The sequence below is a fragment of the Sinocyclocheilus grahami genome, unplaced genomic scaffold (genome assembly GCF_001515645.1).
Source record: "Sinocyclocheilus grahami isolate Dianchi unplaced genomic scaffold, SAMN03320097.WGS_v1.1 scaffold33.1, whole genome shotgun sequence".
Classification (NCBI taxonomy): domain Eukaryota; kingdom Metazoa; phylum Chordata; class Actinopteri; order Cypriniformes; family Cyprinidae; genus Sinocyclocheilus; species Sinocyclocheilus grahami.
The window spans coordinates 2561674-2583172 of record NW_015505212.1 but is presented as its reverse complement, the minus strand read 5'-3'; the positions used below and the strand labels follow the sequence as shown (position 1 = coordinate 2583172).

At 38.5% G+C, this 21499-nt stretch overlaps 1 protein-coding gene across 3 annotated transcripts in view; it reads right to left on the bottom strand.

The window, feature by feature from the left end:
• The window catches only part of LOC107580227 (ELKS/Rab6-interacting/CAST family member 1-like), a 202882-nt gene that overhangs the window by 159596 nt on the left and 21787 nt on the right, over positions 1-21499 (bottom strand). For 2 of the 3 annotated variants that reach the window (XM_016265973.1, XM_016265961.1), the window contains exons 3-7: positions 13423-13839; positions 9366-9440; positions 8116-8271; positions 7415-7507; positions 1229-1396 (exon numbers count right to left, since the gene is read on the bottom strand). In XM_016265973.1, the coding sequence (XP_016121459.1) occupies positions 1229-1396; positions 7415-7507; positions 8116-8271; positions 9366-9440; positions 13423-13839 (909 nt within the window). The remainder of the gene's footprint in view (positions 1-1228; positions 1397-7414; positions 7508-8115; positions 8272-9365; positions 9441-13422; positions 13840-21499) is intronic. The other variant, XM_016265968.1, reaches the window with a different exon arrangement.

The following is a 21499-nucleotide window of genomic DNA, read 5'->3' as shown; positions in this document are numbered from 1 at the left end:
GCAGATTTTCCTCAAGAATTTGATGGTATTTTGCCCCATCCATTTTTCCTTCTATCCTGACAAGTGCTCCAGTCCCTGCTGCAGAGAAACACCCCCATAACAGGATATTACCTCCTCCATGCTTTACTGGAGGAATGCTGTTATTTGGATGATGAGCTTTATTGGATTTCCGCCAGACATATCGTTTGGTGTTGAGGCCAAATAATTAAATTTTAGTCTCATCTCCCTCAGAATCTTCAAGGTGTGTTTTGGCAAAGCTCAGTCATGACTGCATATGGCCTTTCTTGAGGAGTGACTTTCTTTTTTTTTTGCAACCCTCCCATACAAGCCACATTCTTGGAGAATTTGTGATATTGTCACATGCACACAATGACCACTCTTTGTCATAAATTCCTGCAACTGCTTCAGAGTTGCTGTAGGCCTCTTGGTCGCCTCTCTGAGCGGTTTCCTCCTGGCTCTTTCATCCAGTTTGGAGCGACGTCCTGATCCAGGGAGGGTCTGTGTTGTACCAAATACCTTCCACTTCTTAATAATAGACTTCACTGTGCTCCTAGGCATTGATAAAGTCTTTGAATTTTTTTTTATCCATCTCCTTACATGTGCCTGTCCACATCTTTATCCCGGAGATCTTTTGACTGTCCCTTGCCACCCATAGTTGATTGTTTGCTTCAGTTGCACTATCAAGGACTGAAATGCTCCAGTAAAAGCTCTTTTCATGCTGAGCTAATCAAAATGAGCACAGCTGATCACAGTTAAAAGTCAAAGGGCTTTGTGTGCCATTGAGAAGGTGACATTAGCTACACCTGATTGAGTTTACAAGTCATTTTTAAGAGTGGGGGGTGACCTTTTTTCCAACTCAGTGATTGGGTTTTATTTATTTATTTATTATTTTTATCTTTCACTTGGATGTTATAAGTTGCACTGAGTAAATACAGCAGGATAAACCAAAAACTGTGTCCATCTTCATTTCAGGCTGCAAGGCAACAAAATGAGATTACACTGTATGTCAGAATTGTGTCAATGGCAAAGAGTATTACTCAGAATGGATAGGGGAAAAATTTATCCAGTTATGACATAATTCTCCTACTAAATATCTTTCTTGAAAGCTGATTTGGTAGAAAAGGGATCTAATGAGAACTTAAAAGATATATAATGCACAAATATGAGAATTGTTTTTATCTTTATCCAACTATACAATGCCAATTCATTGCCATAACGTAACTCTTACCTCAGTCTGCAAGATGGCAGCACGCTGTTCCTTGGCAAACAGAGACTCTTTGAGTACATCAATGTGCTGTTTGCTGTCAGAAAACTGATTGGTGAGCGTCTCCAGTTTAGTCTGCAGGCCCAAGAGCTCAGTGTCCTTCCTGGAGAGATCCTGCTTCACCTGGTCAATCTGTGCAAGACAAACATTTGCTCTAAGTATGTGGAAAACTCTCCAGAAACTCCCCTTCAAACCAGACCTCCAAGCTCTGGTCAAATCTCACACACAACTTCCTCCGAAAACACCTTTGCAGAATACAAATGCAGCAATGTTTTGCTTTAAAAGCATAAAACAGAATGAAATCTGTAGTCATAGGTCTGACGTGGGAACAAAACGCTAGTTACGAATGTAACTGTGGTTCTGTGAATTCCAGATGACCGCGGTGGTTAAGCACTAGTGGATTATCACAGTGCCAGCTTGATATGTCGCAATAATATATAAAATATATATATCTATCTTCAAAGATGCTGCAAAAAACTAAGAACTCAAGGAACGTCACAGCATATAGACATGTGGGTGCAGCTCTAGCACTAGATATGGTATGAATGACAGCGGGCTCACAATCTGCTAAGAGACAGTCGGCCCCAGAGGCCAAACCCATAGCTGCAGACTGGCTGGATGCAGATGCCAAACAGCGCCATCTATCTGTGACAACAGGTCCTTCCAAAGCAGAAGCTGCCATGGCCTGCCCACCAATAGTCTCAGCCGTCACGCCCACGGACCGTTGGCTGAACGTCTGATGCATATGGCACACAAAATTGGAAACACTTCAGGAGTTTCGAAGTCGTTCGAAACGTTCCGCCTGGAAACAAAGATGCCGCGGCGCCAAACCCCCTCACGAAAGAAGAAAGCCGTCGTGTTTACAACTGTGACGACGAGTGCTTATCAGGATCAACTAAACTCTGGATATTCAAAAGTATGTGAAATATTTAAAGTTTGCGGCATAGAATCTTTAACATACGTCCTGTTATTGTGGAGACACCGAAACGTCCCGAAACGTGACGCTGAAATGAAACGAACTGTGATTGGTTGTTTGACATGTTGGTCAAACGGCCTCATGGGCGGGCCTTGGCCAATGAAAGCTGCCATGGATTCCAGACCTTCAGCCGACAGTCTGAAGGTCTGGCTATGCGAGACTAGCCCACCAATAGCGACAGAAGCATGGGAAACCAAGGCCTGGCTGGCCATCAAGGTGCTACAAATAACACTCTGTGCACATATTCTGTGTAATGTGTCCCACAGAAGTGGAAGAGGAGGGAACGCATAAAGCAGACAGTTTGGCCACTCGTGAGACAGAGCATCCTGCCCCAATGGGCTGGATGTCTCTGTTCTCGCAAACCACAAGCGACAGTGAGTGTCTGCTTCTTTTGTAAAAAGATCCACTTCTGCTTCGCCGAACTGCTGCCATATCTTCTGCACCACATCCTGGTGAAGCCTCCATTCCCCTGGGTGCAGAAGATCCCTTGACAGAGCATCTGCTACCTGACTGCTCGATCCCGGGAGGTGACCTGCCCTCAACGATGGAAGAGACCAAGTGAGTATCTTGTCTGTGAGATGCAGAGACTTGAGGGACTTTGTTCCACCTTGATGGCTCAGGTGAAACACTGTCAAGGTGTTGTCGGACCAAATGAGAGCATGACGGCCTGCCAGAACTGGCAAAAAATGCTGCAGGGCTATGAAAACTGAACGCAATTCTAGGAGATTGATGTGGTCCCTGGACAGAGCTGGAGACCAATTTCCAGAAACACCCCTGTGATTCCATGATTCCCCCCACCCGAGGAGGAAATCATCGGTTGTGACCACCTCTCAATGAGAAGGAATGACCCCTAGGGGAACACCTGACATCAGAAACTCCCAACGATTACACGGTGTCAATGCCTGGATACAACTACGCAAGATAATCAGCCAATGAAGACCTAGTTTCTGCACATGCTCAGTCTGGTGTCTCGGCCAGCTTGTTGTTTTGTCTAAACAACAGCGGATGTAAAGGTGCATTCATGCACCTTGTGAAGACACGAGGGGCCAGAGACGGCAGGCCGAACAGTAGGACCTTGAATTGGTATGCCTGGTTTCTGAAACTGAATCGAAGAAATTTCATATGGTGAGGAGCAATCGGAACATGAAAGTAAACATCTATCAAATCAATGCTTGTAAATGGTATCAGCATATTCTATAGATGCCTGTGTACATGCAGTCTTTGACCACGGTTAAGGTGCACTAGACCCTATGAGGGAGTTCGAAAATTCTGCAATGAAATCCTTGCATGGTGGCATAGCAAATCCAGCCCGAAACTGTCTAAAAAAGATGTTGGACTGGGCTGGCTGTACTGGTGAGTTATCCAGCCCTAAGCAAGCAACTGCCACCTGGAGCACAGTTAAGGTATCATCCGCGGAGGATGGAGTTAGTCCTGAGTGAATCGAATACCCACTAGAACCCCCCGCAGCTGAAAAAACTGAAGATATATCTGAAGGCGGCATTTTATCTCTGATATCTCAGCAACTGTCTTAGAAAGAGAAGCTTCATCTATCTGCTTGTTCTGTGACGTTGCCTTCTCAGAAGGGGCAGCCATAGATGCACCGCGTTTCTGATTCCATGTGGTAGGTTGGGACCCCAAGTCTCACTGCAGACTTGGGGTCCCATTTGCCATCTCTCAGACATAGGTAAAAGGCTACAGTGCAAACACTGGTCCATGAGAGCCTCTCTCATATGCTTAATTCCAAAGCAGGACGGACAAACATCATGGCTATCGTCAGATAGAACAGTATTAGGGCACAGCTTACATGTTAATGGGAATCCAGTAGTAATAGAACCGTGAGCCATGATCACCGCAATAACAGAGAAAAACAATGTATAGACTTGACAACTGGCAGTCGGATTGCACCGACTGAGCTAGTGAGTCTATTACACTCGAGGCTCAGCCTACGACACCACGTGACTTTTTTGGTATATTATCTCAACCTATCGAGCGGGCTCTGTGATAATCCACTAGTGCTTAAGCACCGCCTCTGGTGGTCAGGAGGAATGAAACAGAACCTTGGATTTGATCTACCCTGATCTAAGGTAATCTAAACACATATTAAACAAATTAAACTTGCAAATCCGTTGAATTAGACACTGCAAAAACACAGAGCATTACCAGGTTATTTTAGCATACAGCAATTCCTGTAAATAGAAAAACGATGTATTGAGCTCAAAAACAGATGGACACATAGCACTCCATAATTCTCAGTCTTTTCACACACAAAAAAAAAACATTCATTCTTGAAAGATAAACAAGCATTCAAATTAAGTACAAATTGAAATCCATTTTCCATTAACAGACAGTAAACAAAGTGTTAAGACACTAAAAATACAGACAACAAGTGTTCATCATCTTAACATTCCCAGCATGCACTGGGGCAGCTATAGCAGGTTAGCATGGCCTAAAGCTGTAACTCTACTGGCTGACAGTCACCCTAGTGAAAACAAGTGTGCGCAGGCACAGGAGATGGCAAGAGAGACAATTCAGAGTGATAGAGAGAGAAAGAGTCAAGCCTCATGGACATTAGTGCTCTACTCCAATCAGCACTACAAACAAAAGAGAGAGGAAAAGAAAGCGAGACAGGTGAAAAGCTCCGTGCGAGTCTAGTGTGGCATCCGACCTTTCGGCACAGCATTGGGCTCTGCTTTCCTGATCAGAGAAACCCTGAGATTTCACCCGGTCGGCCTGAATGCTGCCGCCCACCGATCCGACTATTGTGACAACAGTCGAGACTCAAAAGTTAATATTTTTTATCAGTTCCCTTCACCACCCCGGGACCTTTTCCACTGTTCCCTCCCATCAAGTATTGCGACTCTTTGTCTGTGTCCAAGAGTACATTTTCCATGACTTTCTCTTTAAGTTCTGTTTAAGCTGATATTGATATGGAAAAAAAGACTGAGGTGGTCAGTTAGTATGAAAAAAACGATACTGACTGACCACTAATCAGAATATTGAGAGAATGCAGCGATATAGAAAATATGACTGATACAAACAGCCATTGTTGTTATTATCGGTTTTCAGTCATTGAAATAAATCTGAAAGAATACATATATATAAATAATATTATTATATGAGAAACTTCAACTTGTTGAAATGTTGCCTTAGAAACTTACTGAAATTAGTTTAAAATATACATATAAACAAACTATAGCTTAATTCCAAAGCAGGACGGACAAACATCATGGCTATCGTCAGATAGAACAGTATTAGGGCACAGCTTACATGTTAATGGGAATCCAGTAGGAATAGAACCGTGAGCCATGATCACCGCAATAACAGAGAAAAACAATGTATAGACTTGACAACTGGCAGTCGGATTGCACCGACTGAGCTAGTGAGTCTATTACACTCGAGGCTCAGCCTACGACACCACGTGACTTTTTTGGTATATTATCTCAACCTATCGAGCGGGCTCTGTGATAATCCACTAGTGCTTAAGCACCGCCTCTGGTGGTCAGGAGGAATGAAACAGAACCTTGGATTTGATCTACCCTGATCTAAGGTAATCTAAACACATATTAAACAAATTAAACTTGCAAATCCGTTGAATTAGACACTGCAAAAACACAGAACATTACCAGGTTATTTTAGCATACAGCAATTCCTGTAAATAGAAAAACGATGTATTGAGCTCAAAAACAGATGGACACATAGCACTCCATAATTCTCAGTCTTTTCACACACAAAAAAAACCATTCATTCTTGAAAGATAAACAAGCATTCAAATTAAGTACAAATTGAAATCCATTTTCCATTAACAGACAGTAAACAAAGTGTTAAGACACTAAAAATACAGACAACAAGTGTTCATCATCTTAACATTCCCAGCATGCACTGGGGCAGCTATAGCAGGTTAGCATGGCCTAAAGCTGTAACTCTACTGGCTGACAGTCACCCTAGTGAAAACAAGTGTGCGCAGGCACAGGAGATGGCAAGAGAGACAATTCAGAGTGATAGAGAGAGAAAGAGTCAAGCCTCATGGACATTAGTGCTCTACTCCAATCAGCACTACAAACAAAAGAGAGAGGAAAAGAAAGCGAGACAGGTGAAAAGCTCCGTGCGAGTCTAGTGTGGCATCCGACCTTTCGGCACAGCATTGGGCTCTGCTTTCCTGATCAGAGAAACCCTGAGATTTCACCCGGTCGGCCTGAATGCTGCCGCCCACCGATCCGACTATTGTGACAACAGTCGAGACTCAAAAGTTAATATTTTTTATCAGTTCCCTTCACCACCCCGGGACCTTTTCCACTGTTCCCTCCCATCAAGTATTGCGACTCTTTGTCTGTGTCCAAGAGTACATTTTCCATGACTTTCTCTTTAAGTTCTGTTTAAGCTGATATTGATATGGAAAAAAAGACTGAGGTGGTCAGTTAGTATGAAAAAAACGATACTGACTGACCACTAATCAGAATATTGAGAGAATGCAGCGATATAGAAAATATGACTGATACAAACAGCCATTGTTGTTATTATCGGTTTTCAGTCATTGAAATAAATCTGAAAGAATACATATATATAAATGATATTATTATATGAGAAACTTCAACTTGTTGAAATGTTGCCTTAGAAACTTACTGAAATTAGTTTAAAATATACATATAAACAAACTATACAAAATATGAAAAAATAAATGATAGCACAACACAATTTACCTAAAACTAAAATTAAAATGAAAACTGAAAATATAAAAATAAAAGCTCATTCAAAACATTAATAAATACTATTTACCAAAATAACACTGCCAGTAACTAATATGAATATATATTTTTTATATATAAAAGAAAAAAAATATTTATATTTATAGAATATGGTAAAATAATTGGTTTTGTTTTGTTTTTTTACTCCGAGCAGAAGGCATAAATAATTTATTAAAAATATATTTAAAAAATATATTAAATATATTCTTAAAAAAAGATATATAAAATAATAAATTTGCCTTGCCCTTCAAGGCTTCTGTAAATCAGACATTTATACATTGAATCTCTTGCAGAAAAAAAACGGCTTGAGCAAAAGTGTCTGTCAGTGGGCTTAGCGTGAATCTCTATTTGGGGTCTGAGTGGGCGAGATGCCCTCTCTGGTGAGGGAAGCAGAGCTGTGCGTATTCTAAGCCGGTTCTCTGGGTTTCTTACGGCAGAGATTTCTTGCTGCAGCTCAGCCGCCTGCTTTTTCAGCTCCTCGCCCTGAGCTTCGCTCTGTGCCAGTTCGTCCTTCAGTTGCTCTACCTGTTAGGAGAGGGCGATGTTACTGCAACAACCACCAACCACCGATCACCAACTCGCATGCACACCCTGTGGCCATCCAAACATCACCCACATTCACGTGATGTTATCAGCAACCAAACCAATCAGCATTCACCACACAGGCCATGCGGTTTTGATTTAGCCATTCAGCTGCAATTAAATGTCATTAAAAATGGGACATTTTTAAAAACTAAATGGAAAGTTTACTAAAGAAAAACAATATCTTAATATAGAAAATAAAATAAAAAACTATAAAATATATACTTAAATATACATATAGAATAGAATATTTAAAAATAAAAAAATAAAGACTATAAAAGCAAAATTAAAAAACAATTAAAAATGCAACGTCAAAAAAGTTAGTAATGATAATAATATATGTAGGCATTGTCATGCTTCTTTATCTAGCTGCGATACACACCATACCATAACACTAGTATCAGAGTAAATATTAGCAACACCACATGATGTCTGGTAAAATTCAGCCCTAACAAAGAGTCAAAAACAATAAATCTGTGTTCAAATAACACATGACCTGCACAGGTTAAAAAAGCAAAACAGTTGTAGTTCCCATGAGCCGCAGGTTCTACCTTATTCTTCATGAACTTGGAGTGACTGCGGTAGACCTCCATTTGTTTCATCTCCTCCTCTCTGTCCTCTGTGCTGAGAGCCCCGTTTGACTTGAGCATCTGTATCTCGTCCTCCAGGTCCCTCAGACTGCGCTCCAGAGAACTGATCTTAGAATCCTGCAGAGATCACAGAGATGTTTGACGAGGAGACGGACAAAGCAGAGGAATGGAGGACATGAAGGTGCAAAACTTTTAATATCTTATCAAGCGGATAGTTTATCATACAGAGGTGTTTTTCACTTTAGGCTTGAAACATGACTATAATAACTACTTTAATAATGTGACACTCTTAAAAATCAAGGTTCCAAAAGGGGGTATTCACAGTGATGCCATAGAACAACCTTACTGTGAACATTAAATTATCAGTGTCTTTAAAGTTAAACTTTAAGTGAGCTTTAGGTAATTTATATAAGCAAATGTTAATTAAAATGTAAAAACAGTGGAAATGAGCTTGCATTAGTAATTTATCAATATTGGCACATACCAGTAAATTAATATAATGTTGATAAATGATATGGTTCAGATATACTGTGGATCCTACGTATAAAGAAAACCTACTAAGAACAAATACACTGCTGTTCAAAAGTTAAGTCTGTAAGATATTTGAGATGTTTTAGAAAGAAGACTTGCACTCACCAAGGCAGTAAAACTGTAGTATTGTGAAATATTATTACAACTTAAAATAATTGTTTTCTATTTTAATATAAAAATGCAATTTATTCCTGTATTGGAAAAGCTGTCTTCCGTGTCACATGATCCTTAAGAAATCATTCTAATATGCTGATTTGCTGCTCAAGAAACATTTTTTATTATTAGCAATATTGAGAACAGTTGCGCTACTAAATATTTTTTGTAGAAACCATAATACATTTTTTTCAGGATTCTTTAATGAATAGAACGTTCAAAAGAACAGCATTTATTTGAAACAGAATTATTTTGTAATATTATACATGCCTTCACTGTCACTTTTGATCAATTCAATTTTTCCTTGATGAATAAAAGTATTCATTCCTTTCAAAAAAAAAACAACTAACTAAGCTTTTGAGCAGTAATGTACAAATACAAAACTGACTCAATATGACAGTTTCGGGAATATGAGAGTAGTTTAGGTAACATTATTTTTTTTAAGCAATCAGACCTGCTTGGGAAAAAAACACTAAAGTTTGGGATTTACTTACACCAAACACACACACAAACATACACACACTTGCCTTCATCTCAATGACAGTCTGCAGGGCCTTGGTTTTGGCAGATTCTGGAGCTCCCTCAAATCGTCGGTGGAGATCCTGAGGAGAAAACATGAGACGAGGATCGTGAGGTGAAACCACAGGATAATAACGGCTTCCTCTACCGGCAGCCATCAGCTGATGAGGATCCATACCACCCCACATTGTGTGCACCCCAAACACTGATAATAAAATAACCCAGACTTCTGATTTACACAGCCAAATTGTAAATTCAGCGCACTGATATCACTGCATCTGAGGCAGAAGAGACACTTTCAGTCGGCTGGTTTGAGTGTTTATGCATGACTGAGTCCCTTATGAAAAAGATAATGTACCGAGCAACTGACAAATAGAGTGAATGCAACGTCCACCAAACACAAAGAGATGCGGCCAGCCTGCCTCCTCTGGGCAATTAAAGACCTCAAAATCATCATTCAAACACAAAGTCTGAACACCAAACCCAGACAGGCATGGAAAAACAGCCATGCATCTACACGTGTGGAGTCATGGGAAGCATATGGAAAGCGGAGCAGTGCTTCAGGGAATGTAACTGTTGAAAGATGCTGTTGAATAATATTCACATCTAAAAGAGCTACAACAGCACTATCTGTTCCTAGGACATTAGAACACAGCTGAAAAAAAACAAACAAAAAAAAACATGTTATGTTCACTTATAATATTAGTCAAAATTAGGGCTGCACGATAAATCGCATGCGATATTTAACGCGCATCTTATCAGTAAAGCCGGTTCTGTAATCAGCGGTAAATCTGACGAGCTGCGCAAAACCACGTTCATATTCGCGCGATTTTTTGCGCAGGTCGTCAGTGAACAACGGCTCTGTGTAGTTAATGCTGCTCAATGTGAAAGCACGCACGTGATAGAGATTTACCGCTGATTACAGAACCGGCTTTCTGACAAGATGCGCATTAAATATTGCATGCGATTTATCGTGCAGCCCTAGTCAAAATGTGATCAATCACCGGCTGTTTTTCCCACTGCACCTTTAAGAGTTGTGAAGTGTGAAGTGAAGTGACATGTGGCCAAGTATGGTGACCCATACTCGGAATTAGTGCTCTGCATTTACCCATCCAAAGTGCACACACACAGCAGTGAACACACACAAACCGTGAACACACACCCGGAGCAGTGGGCAGCCATTTATGCTGCGGCGCCCGGGGAGCAGTTGGGGATTCGGTGCCTTGCTCAAGGGCACCTTGTCGTGGTATTGAAGGTGGGAGAGAGCGCTGTACATTCACTCCCCCCACCTACAATCCCTGCCGGTACGAGACTCGAACCCACAACCTTTTGGGTTATGAGTCCGACTCTCTAACCATTAGGCCACGACTTCCCCATATGTATATGTAAATGAACACTGTTGCCGAATATAGAAGAGGCGCTGAAATATCTGGGTGGTTTTGGGAGGGAAGGCTGTAGTGTAAATGTTACAGTATGTCTATTTAATGCACCAAATGCTTTTAAAAGAATAAAAGAGGGGAAAACTCCCATTTTCCATGACATTTTTACTAATAGTTCCAGTAAGTCGTTGGCAAAGGAAGAATTTTAAATCACTAGATGAAGGGCTATTAGTTTATTTCCCCTTGTTCTCTGAAGTTCAACTGGAGGCCCCAATAAATAACCTAAAATTCTCTTCTGATCTCCGTCCAATTTATTATTTTAGCCCAGACTTCACCTGTAACACTTTAATCATGCATTACTGCATTTAGTGGCACTAAACTCGCTGAGACCACAGCATATTACTTACAATATTATTAATACCTTATCTACTACTATATATTACAAGGATGCATTAAATTGATCAAAACTGACAGTACAGTCATTTAAGATGTCACAAAATATTATTTTAAATACATGCGGTTATTTTGAATTTTCTATCTATCAAAGAATTCTGAAAAAAAGTATTACAGTTTCCACAAAATATTAGGCAGAAAAAAAAAACGTTAAATGCACAGCTAGTTCCAAGTCAGAAATCATTCTGATTATTCATTTTGAAAATCATTCTGAAATTGTAATAATATTTCACAATATTACTGTCTTACTGTATTTCTGCAAGAGACTATAAAAGGCTTTTCAAAAACAATAAAGAATTTTACAGACCCCAAACGCAAACAGCAGTAGTTCAGAGGGTTGTTTGTAGCCATGTAATAAGCATGCTACGTGGACATTATGTAAATAAATACATAAAATCCTGATCATCACCCTGTCAAGGTTTCTTTTTCGTGATAATTATGTATCACAAAATTATTATACTTATATATATATATATATATATATAGGAGCTACCAATAGGAGTGCAGTACTGTCAGCTCTATTTATCAATTCCTTTCAAAGTCCTGCATATTTTCTCCCACAACCAGTTGAGAAAATAGTTGATTGTGCCATTTTACTAACTGGCCACTAGATGTCACTGTCCCCAAAATCCTGCAATTGACTGTTGGCTGTCTCAGAAGAAGCCTGACAAAAATAAAGAGAGAGATTGCCAGACAGAACTCCTTTCAAAACTACATAACCACTATATCAGCCTCCTGACAGTATCACATCTGACAAACATAAAAGGATACAAATAGCAAACTAGCACTAAAACGTTTGCTTGATTCATCAAGGACAGAAACTCACAAAAACTCAGTCCAACTTATTAGCAACATTCAACAACTAAAGTATGATCACATTTCTGTCAACAAAACATGAATGTCTCTTATCCTACTTATGAATCAAATTCACAAGGGAACCCTTGACTCGAAAGCTAATTCTCTTCCGGGTTAAGTATTACAAACTAAACAACTTATGTAACAAATCTGACTGGGAATGTCAGTTGAACTTGAATAAACTTCAGTCAGCTTCACTACTGGAGATAAACTACTTAACTAAATGTGATAAATGTGTCTCCCGCCACATTAACAGTTTTTGCTCTCAGCAACATCTGTGTCTCCTTTCATCAATGTTCTTTTCAGTCTCTCCCGTTTCTATAGCAACAATGTTCAATGCCTTCAATTTGTAAAAGGTTTCCCTGTCTCGTTCTCTCTCGGTAAGCTTGCTCGTCCGGCACAGTTTAAAATGACTAATCTAGAGCAATTGATTCATCATCGCCATAATTGGGAGTCTAAGTGAAAACATTTGACTGTGAATCCTCTCTGGATGCTGTCAGCAACGTTCCCAGAGCAGCTGTTTGGTTCTGTTATTCAATCCACCAAAGTCGTTTAAATGTTGCTAAGTTGACATATCTAATGCTAGTGAATGGCATTGTATACACTTTTCTATTTGACACTCAATTCATCCTGTGAAAACCGTTTTGAAATTGGACTTTCCGTTCTATTAGCTGGCTCCTCCCCCTAGTGGGCGATGTCAAGTGTCATGTTAATACAATATTTTATACTCAAAACTTATTCTAATCTTGACAAAACATGTATTGTTGGAAAGGTCTGAATCTCAAGAGTCCATATTTGGTGACTATTTTGAGACAGAAGTTATACTGTGACAGAAATTTATACATTTGTGACTGGAAAATACTTTTTTAAAAATCAGTGGCGTTTGGGTGTCACCCAGTGGCTATTTTTGGTATAGCGCCTTAACAAAATCTCACAGGAACCACAATTTTTGTGATATCAACTTCAAATTTGGAACATAACTTAGTTTGACATATGGCTTTGATTTTATAGTAGTTTTCGTTTTTTTTATTTTAGAATTATTATTATATTTATTATTTAGGTATTTTTATATGAAAATAATAAATATAAATAACTTGTATAATATATTTATTGAAAGTTTTTGTTTTTAGTACAGTACATTTTCTTTACAGTGAACTTCTATAACTTTAAAAATTTTTTGAAATGCTTTCACTTCAGCAATAATCTGCTGATTGTCTTCTTTAAAAAGAGACCAACTGTATTACAAAGCATTCAGGAATTACAACCATTTAAGCTTGGATAGTGCATTTTCATGTCTATGTTCAAAAAGGAGAGTTGACTGTTTAGAGGTTGCATAAGTGCTGTATGATGGTTTTCTGAGTTTCCTCAGTGCTCTCACCTCCCTCAGCAAGACCATTTCCTTCTCTCTCTGCTCCAAAAGGCTTTCCAGGTGATGGATATGCATCTCGGCATCGGCCAGCCTCCGTGTCCGCTCGTGGTCCTCCTCGTTGGCCTTGGCCGACAGCCCTTTGCTCTGCAGCATCTCCAGGAGCTTCTTGATGGACTCGTCTCGGGCGCACAGTGTCTGTTTCTGCGTGTCGATTCGCAGCTCCATCTCCTCCAGAGTCTTCCTCAGGAGGAAGAGTTCCTTGGCCTGCCGCTCATGCTCACCGTGCAGCCGCTGGAAGTTCTCCTCAGTCAGCTCTGCGGTCAGGGGCTCGCCAGGACGAACGCTGGAGTCCTGCTGGAACAGCTGGTTCAGATCTCTCTGAATCCGCAGCTCGTCCTGGAGGGCCTGGATGGTCATCTGGATATGCTACCGATGAAACAAATGAATGAGAGTAAGCTCATGTAAATAATGGTCTCCTGCGACAAACTAGCAATACTAAAATGCTGGCTATATCTGGTCATGTTAATCTGATATAATAAAAGAATGAACACGTTTTAAAACAATATATTGAGTCTGTCGATTTAATTACTCATTTAAAAAAATGAATTTTTTCATTTTTAATTTAAGTTAAAAATAAACAAAAACAGAGAATAATAAATTAAAACCTAAACAAATAAACACAAATAAAAACAGACGTAAATAAATTAAAAACAAAACAATATAAAACGATAAATGAATAAAAATAAATAAAAATAAAAATAAGAAAATAAATAAATAAACACAAATAAATGCACATATAAATAAATAATAAATTAATGCATAAATAAAAATAACACAATAACAAAATAAACACTTAAAAATAAAATAATAATAAATAGACTAAAAACTAATGAAAATAAATAAGAACAAAAATAAGTAAACAAACAAAAAAGACTACTACAGACTGATTTAGATAACCATGCCAAGGCAGGCTAAGATACTCTCATACACACACAAAAATAATAAATGATCATATTAATAATTCCCTAAAACCTGGTGTGACTTCTCCAGGGATTTTTTCAAAACACTACATCAGCTGTTAGGATCTACTCAGGACACTGAATCTCTGGGGGTTTGAATGCTTTTTAGAGCTCTAAAGACATATGGCTATTACTTCCACCTGGAGCAGCTCTCTAGAGACCACGGGGTAAATACAGGCCACGCTCTCCAACCACATTGAACAACAAGTTCCAAAGGAGTGGGATTCATGCTATCCGGCTATCTCAGAGAGGACCAAAAAAGCAATTAGAAGAGCTATGCTGCAACAAGGAGAAGGTAAAAGAAGGTATTCAGGAAGGCCAGAGGGCATCAATTTAAGAATAGTCATAAATATGTCTGCAGGCATCACCATGGTTACAAGCACCCTTTTCTCTTACACTGCAGGAAAATGTTACTGCCAAAAATATGGACACAGGTGTAACAAGACAGAGAGTGGTTCAATTTAAGCAGGTACGATGACAATGATGGTAGTATTCATATTGTTGTGCATGTTTTAGTCTGATTTCCACATGAAGACAGCAACATGTGCTCCTCCATGAACTTATGGCGTGAGACAGAAGATGTTGTCACTTCCTTTTTAGCATGATTAACCAATTCACATACAAGAAGAGGACATCATGTTTTTTTGGCTTGATGCTAGGACACAAATACTGTAACTCAAGAAAGCACACCTGTCTCTGTGTCGCAAAACAGGCACTTCAGACACACCTTATACCTCACGCACAAAAAGTAATAGTCTAATAAAAAAAAGTGAGTTTTGGTCATCAGTAAGAGACTTTGAATTATATACACATATACAGAAAGAGACACTGATGGCTGTGTTACTCTGTAAATATTGACTTTATATTCTCAACAGTTTGTAATGGCACCACAGAGACAGGACTCTACATTATTCATTAGTCTCCTCTGGCTGCTGTTATCTCTGTCGTGTGTGCGCGTTTGGAAAAGAAAAAGTGAGAGAAAGAGACAGAAGGGAGAGAGGCAGAGACAAATAACACAGGTATAGTGTAGTTATATAGAGACACAGGACTTCTTTTATTATTGTGATGTTATTCAGTTGTTTACTTAATTATTTATAAATATTTATTCATTTAAATTTATAATTAAAATGTATGAAATAAAATTGATTCATATATGGATACAGCACTTACGTCTATCATAATTGTCACATTTCTACATTATTTTTACATTTAAATGAATAAACATTTAAATAAAATAATTAAAAATGTATAAAACAAATCAAATGTATTTACATATGAATACTGTAATTTAAAATGTGACAATTATAAAAGTCAGTATTTTTACATTTAAATTTGAAATTAATCAATATAATTTTTATATAATGTATAAATGAATGAATAAATAATATTTATAAATAATTAAAACAATTAAAATGCATACAAGGAATAAAATGTGTTTATATATGGATAGAGTACTGATTTTCATAATTGTAAATTTTTTACATGTACATTTAAAATAAAAAAATATTTATACATAAAGGAATAAAATGTATATAATGCAAATACATAAAATGTATATATAAATGAATTAATAAATAAATAAATAAAACTAAACACTGTACCATGTCCCCTGATCTGTTCACAACCGCAGGCTTTGAACTGAAAACGGAGGTAGCAAACAGAATGCAGAATTGTACATTTGAAAATTTTGATTTTAAGAAGTAAAATTAAAACAATTAAATTTATATAACTGCTGTAAGTGAAGTTTTTAATAATGCTGTTATTAAGGGCAATTTCCCAAACTGACCTGTATAAATCTTGACCTCTTGAAGGACTATGAAACATCTTTCACAAAAAAACAGATTTAAGCAGTACTTGTGAAATCACTTCTAAAGAGCAAGACAAGGCACACAGAAATCAATATGAAGTATCAGCCAGCCTTTAACTCAAAATGAAGGTGAATAAAATCTCTGTGGGGACTAAGCAGGGATCTACAGTAACACATCTTAAAGCTTCAGTTTAATCAGTTAATTCTTTACATATTAACATAAAAGTGTCAGTTGTGCTAAAGAAATCCTAAAAGGCTGACAAGCAGGGACTGAGATAGGTGTCAGAGGCATGATGGGACAGCAGGCACAAAGACGGGGCAACAAAAAAAAAGGCAGGGCCATGAGAACAGATTGCAAACAGGCCTCCATGGTGTAGTAACCAATCTAAAGGCTCTTACAAGAACCGCTGCACGATAATGAAGTTATCATCAGGTTTTGTACATGCCTGATATGACAATATTATATTAAAATGGCAATTAACTGAAACCTAAGACCAGCCAAAGTAAGTCTGAACACCTCCTATGGGCCTATAAATGTGAGCAGACCCTGATCAGACACAAACATCAGATCAATAGTAGCATCAACAAATCATTTATCAGAGTATGCAGTGGTTTGGATTTCTCTCACACACATTGATAGCAGTCTGTGCGATTGAAGACATCCACCGTGTCTTTTCTTTCCACTCCATATCGCTTCACTCCACATCTCGTATCCTGTCTGGTGGAAGGGTTTGTCTTATGTCTTGTCCGGTCTCTAATCTCCACTCCTACACTATCACTCCACCCTAAAGATTGGGCACTGGGATTGACTGCAGACATTCAACCCAAATATGCAAAGAGGCCCCCTACTTTACCACATCCACCCTCAATCACAAAAGTTTCCCTAACATTTAAACTACTACATTTTATTTTGGGGATTTTGTGACTTTTATTAAAAGGAATAGTTCACCCAAAGATGAAAATTTGCTGAGAAAATTTGGTGGAATTTAGCATTACATCACTTGCTCACCAACGAATCCTCTGCAGTGAATGGGTGCCGTCAGAATGTCCAAACAGCTGATAAAAACATCACAATGATCCACAAGTAATCCACACAAATCCAGTCCATCAATCAACATCTCCTGAAGCAAAAAGCTGCATGTTAAAGCAAATTCATCAGTAAAATGCTTTTAACTTCAAACCGTTGCTTTCCGGCTATATTATGAGTCCTCTATCTGTAATACTGCTTTCTCCAGTGAAACTGTTGTCTAATCTGAATCAGGAGAGAAATATGCAAAGACCAAGCACGGTTTACAAGCAAAAACAGTCAAAAAAAAGTTCAAGACAAATATGTCAGTGGATTTTGATGTGAGAGGACAACAGAAGATGGACTTTTTCCACTGGAGGATGTCTTATTATGGATTATGGACTCGTATTTTGACCAGAAGCAATGGATTTAAGTTAAAAAGCCTTAATGATGGATTTGTTTCTTATAAATCACACAGCTACTCAATTCACATTTACATTAATTGATTCATTAGAGTTGTATTGTGGAACTCTCAGTCTGACGGCAGCCATTCACTGCAGAGGATCCATTGGTGAGCAAGCGATGTAACGCTAAATTTCTCCAAATTTGTTCCAATGATTAACACCTCCTAACCACTAGTGAGTGGGGTTATATTTATAACTGTGGCCTTTGCACTTTTATTTTATTTCACATATAAACTTTACCGCTGATGCCAGGCACATCCTTTTTCCAGGCTCGAGGGTCCCCCACACAAGACTGGCCACACAGAACAAACACAGTCCTGACAGCATGACAGACAGCTCTGCTCACGTACTACTGTTACAAGTCCATCGCCTGAGGACGGAGCCTCAGACTCACACAAAAAGCTATCTGTCAGCCTCAGGCAAAAGATTCAGGACTGCTTAAAAGAACTAATAAAAAAATGAAGCTGAAATGAGAAACTATTCCTACCAAGTTGTAAGGTAGAGACAAGCACTCTGCTGCGATACAACTGGCTGAACATGAACACCTAAAACATCATACACTCATTGAAAAAAGCTGTACAAAACTGAGGTGGTAACATTTCAAAAGGTATAGATTTGTAGCTTATTTATTAGTACCATATTAGTACCTATATGGTACATATTAACCCTTCTGAAAGGGTTCCGCCCCACTGACAACTTTTGTACCTTTTTTTTCCTGCGTGTACAATCAAACAACCCCCCCTCTCTGCAAGTTAACTGTTAACTATGGAAGCTATATTATCTGTTAGCTATGGAGCAGTTAGCTATGGAAGCTATTTTTTATTTTATTAAAAAAAAATTATTCAAAATTGCGAGATGTTAACTTAGTATTGCGAGATATTAATATCGAATTCTGAGGAAAAAAGTGAGAAAAGCCTATTTCCACCAAGGAATAAAAAAGGTAATTGCGATCTTTTTATCTCACAGTTTTAAGTTTTTTTTTTTCTTTTCTTGTGATTGTGAGTTTATATATCAAAATTCTGACTTTTCTTCTCAGAACTGCAAGTCTCACAATTCTGAGTTTATTCGCAATTAACTTTTTTTGTTAGATTTTTTTTTTATTCCATGGCAGATATACAGTAAGCTTGCATAGTAGTTAGCATTTCCATTCATCTCAATGGAAGTTGTAGCAGATGCTAACAGGCCTTTCTTCAACCCTCCCACTTTCCTCCACGTGTTTGTTTTTTTCCCCTCACTAGAAGGATCAGACTTTCCCGGTCCAACCCCCATAGATGGAATGTTTTCGAGGGAATGCCAAACCACAGAATGCAAGCGGAGAGGGAAAAAAGACGGCTGAGGAATCCACTGGATATTTCAACTGCGATGGGATACTTCACAGCAGCCTCACAGAAGACTCTAAATGAACCTAAAGCCTTGTTTTCCTAATAACAAGGATACAGCGAGGCTGTAATCTCAAGCATGTGCGACCTCTGACCCTTAACAACCCGCCAGCATTCTATGAATGTTGGTTGGGCCACAGTGAATGACCTGAGGTGCTCTGCCAATCAGCACAGACTCATTCAGCCAGTCACAACGCTTTGCGTTGCCTTCAACTAACATGTTCCAGAGAACAAGAATCCCACACAATAATGCTAGAGCCACACCTCCCTTTAACACAGCACACTTAGACAATCCAGTGTGGTTAAGAGACATGTTTTATCTGACAGAGATATCCATAAGAAAAAATTATACTTTCATGAGTACTGAAGAAGGTCTAGATGTTTTTATCCAACAGCTAGCTATAGCTACTTAGGCACTGTTGGACCAAACATGGTCAGGCTAAATCTAGCATATAATGCCCACTTTTAACAATCAAAATCATTTCAAATAGATAAAAACAAGTCCTGTTCTATATTGTTTTCCTTGCTCCTTTACTCAATAATGTCATATTACATAAGTATAACGAGCTGCAAACTGACTTTTAAACTCACAAAAGGATGATTGGTGTTTTTCCACCATTTGACTGATTTTACCATAAAGCCTGCTGAGCTCTTTCCTACCTGGTGAGGTGATTCCTCACAATGGATCGACATTATGAATAAATCATAGCGAGTGCATTAATTAATTGATTCCATTCCCTGTGTGCCCCCAGACTAATGAGGAAACCCAACGGCAAACCAACAGCACACAGAGGCAGTGGTATCAGGTGACAGAGCTGAACCTGAGGTTCACAGATCATCTCCAGCACGTCTGTGCAGCAGTCAGCCACTCATTGACATCTATAACGGCACAAAAAAGCTTAAAGGAATATTCCACCCAAAAATGAAAATTTGCTGAAAATGTACTCACCCTCAGGCCATCCAAGATGTAGATGAGTTTCTTTCTTAATAAGAACAGATTTGGAGAAATGTAGCATTACATCACTTGCTCACCAGTGGATCCTCTGACGGCACCCATTCACTGAATTGAGCAAGAGATGCAATGCTTAATTTCTCCAAATCTGTTCGAATTAAGAAACAAAGTAATCTACATATTGGATGGCCTGAACTATTCTATTCGTTTAATGGAATGAATTTGTATCACTTTCTTCAATCTCTTTTCCAAAACAGGGAACAATAAGGAAACCGGATGGTTTGGGAAAATAATTAGTCAGATTATGCCTCGTACATCTAAATCTTTCTTTAAAGGAAAGGAAAAGGAAAAAGAAAAGGAAAGTCCTATTTTCCATGATATGACCCCTTTAAGTCTAGACCTCTCCAATTAGCTCTGTTCTTCATGTCTGTCTGTGTCTCAGCCTCCTACTGGGCTACTGTTGTGTCCCGATCGACTCGCCTCGAAACCTTCCAGTAGCGCAGTCAGACCCTGCAGGTCACCATCACAATACAGGCCCGTCATTCATTCCACTGTACCGATTAGAGCTTGTCTCCTGCCTTGAGTCTGAGAATATCAGCACAGACTTTAGGCCATTTGTAATATTCACACATGCATCCCACAAGGGTCTAGCTCATCCTAGCTTTTTCAAATGCTTGGTCGTCAAAGATCCTAAAAAGCCTGTGCGAACACACTATAAACTTTCCTTAAAAAACACAATTCACGCCCACATATTACAAAATGCAACTTTAAAATGCATACTGGTGGTTAAAAAGAAATTAATATCCAAGGCCAGTCTCTATACAACACTGTCGAATTTCAGTATTCAAAACAGTATTCAAAATTGATATAAATGGAGTTTAGGAAAGGAAATCTCCACAGTTTGATTCAAAAGGCTCATTGAGAACTGGGCCGGCTCTTGCAGAGGGTCTGCTATTGCAAGGCTACCATGGCAACCAAGACTTGCTGTGTCATGAAGCCCTCGAAGGAAGGCAAAGCCAGACAACTGAATGTGATTATGTAATTAACCAGATGTGAAGAGGGGAGGGCGTAATCGGACGGGAATAATCATTTGAAAACAGACATTTTCAGTTAGAGCAAAGCAGATTAAAAGTGGCTGCACGTTAAAAGTCCAATTTTGCTCACCAGGTTTACATGTGAAATTAAATAGCAAACCAAAAACTTATAAAAAAAATATAACACATTAAAATGCATAGGACCAGCTTAGAACATTAGAAATAAATAACTATCTCTCTATCTATATATTATTTGATCATTGTTCAAATAAACTACAATTAAAAATTCAGTACAATAAATACTAGAAATGAGAATTAGAATTTGTGCATTACTAAAATAGGCCAATTTAATATATAAAATATATAAAAACATAATTTTCTATATATATATATATATATACAGTGGGGCAAAAAAGTATTTAGTC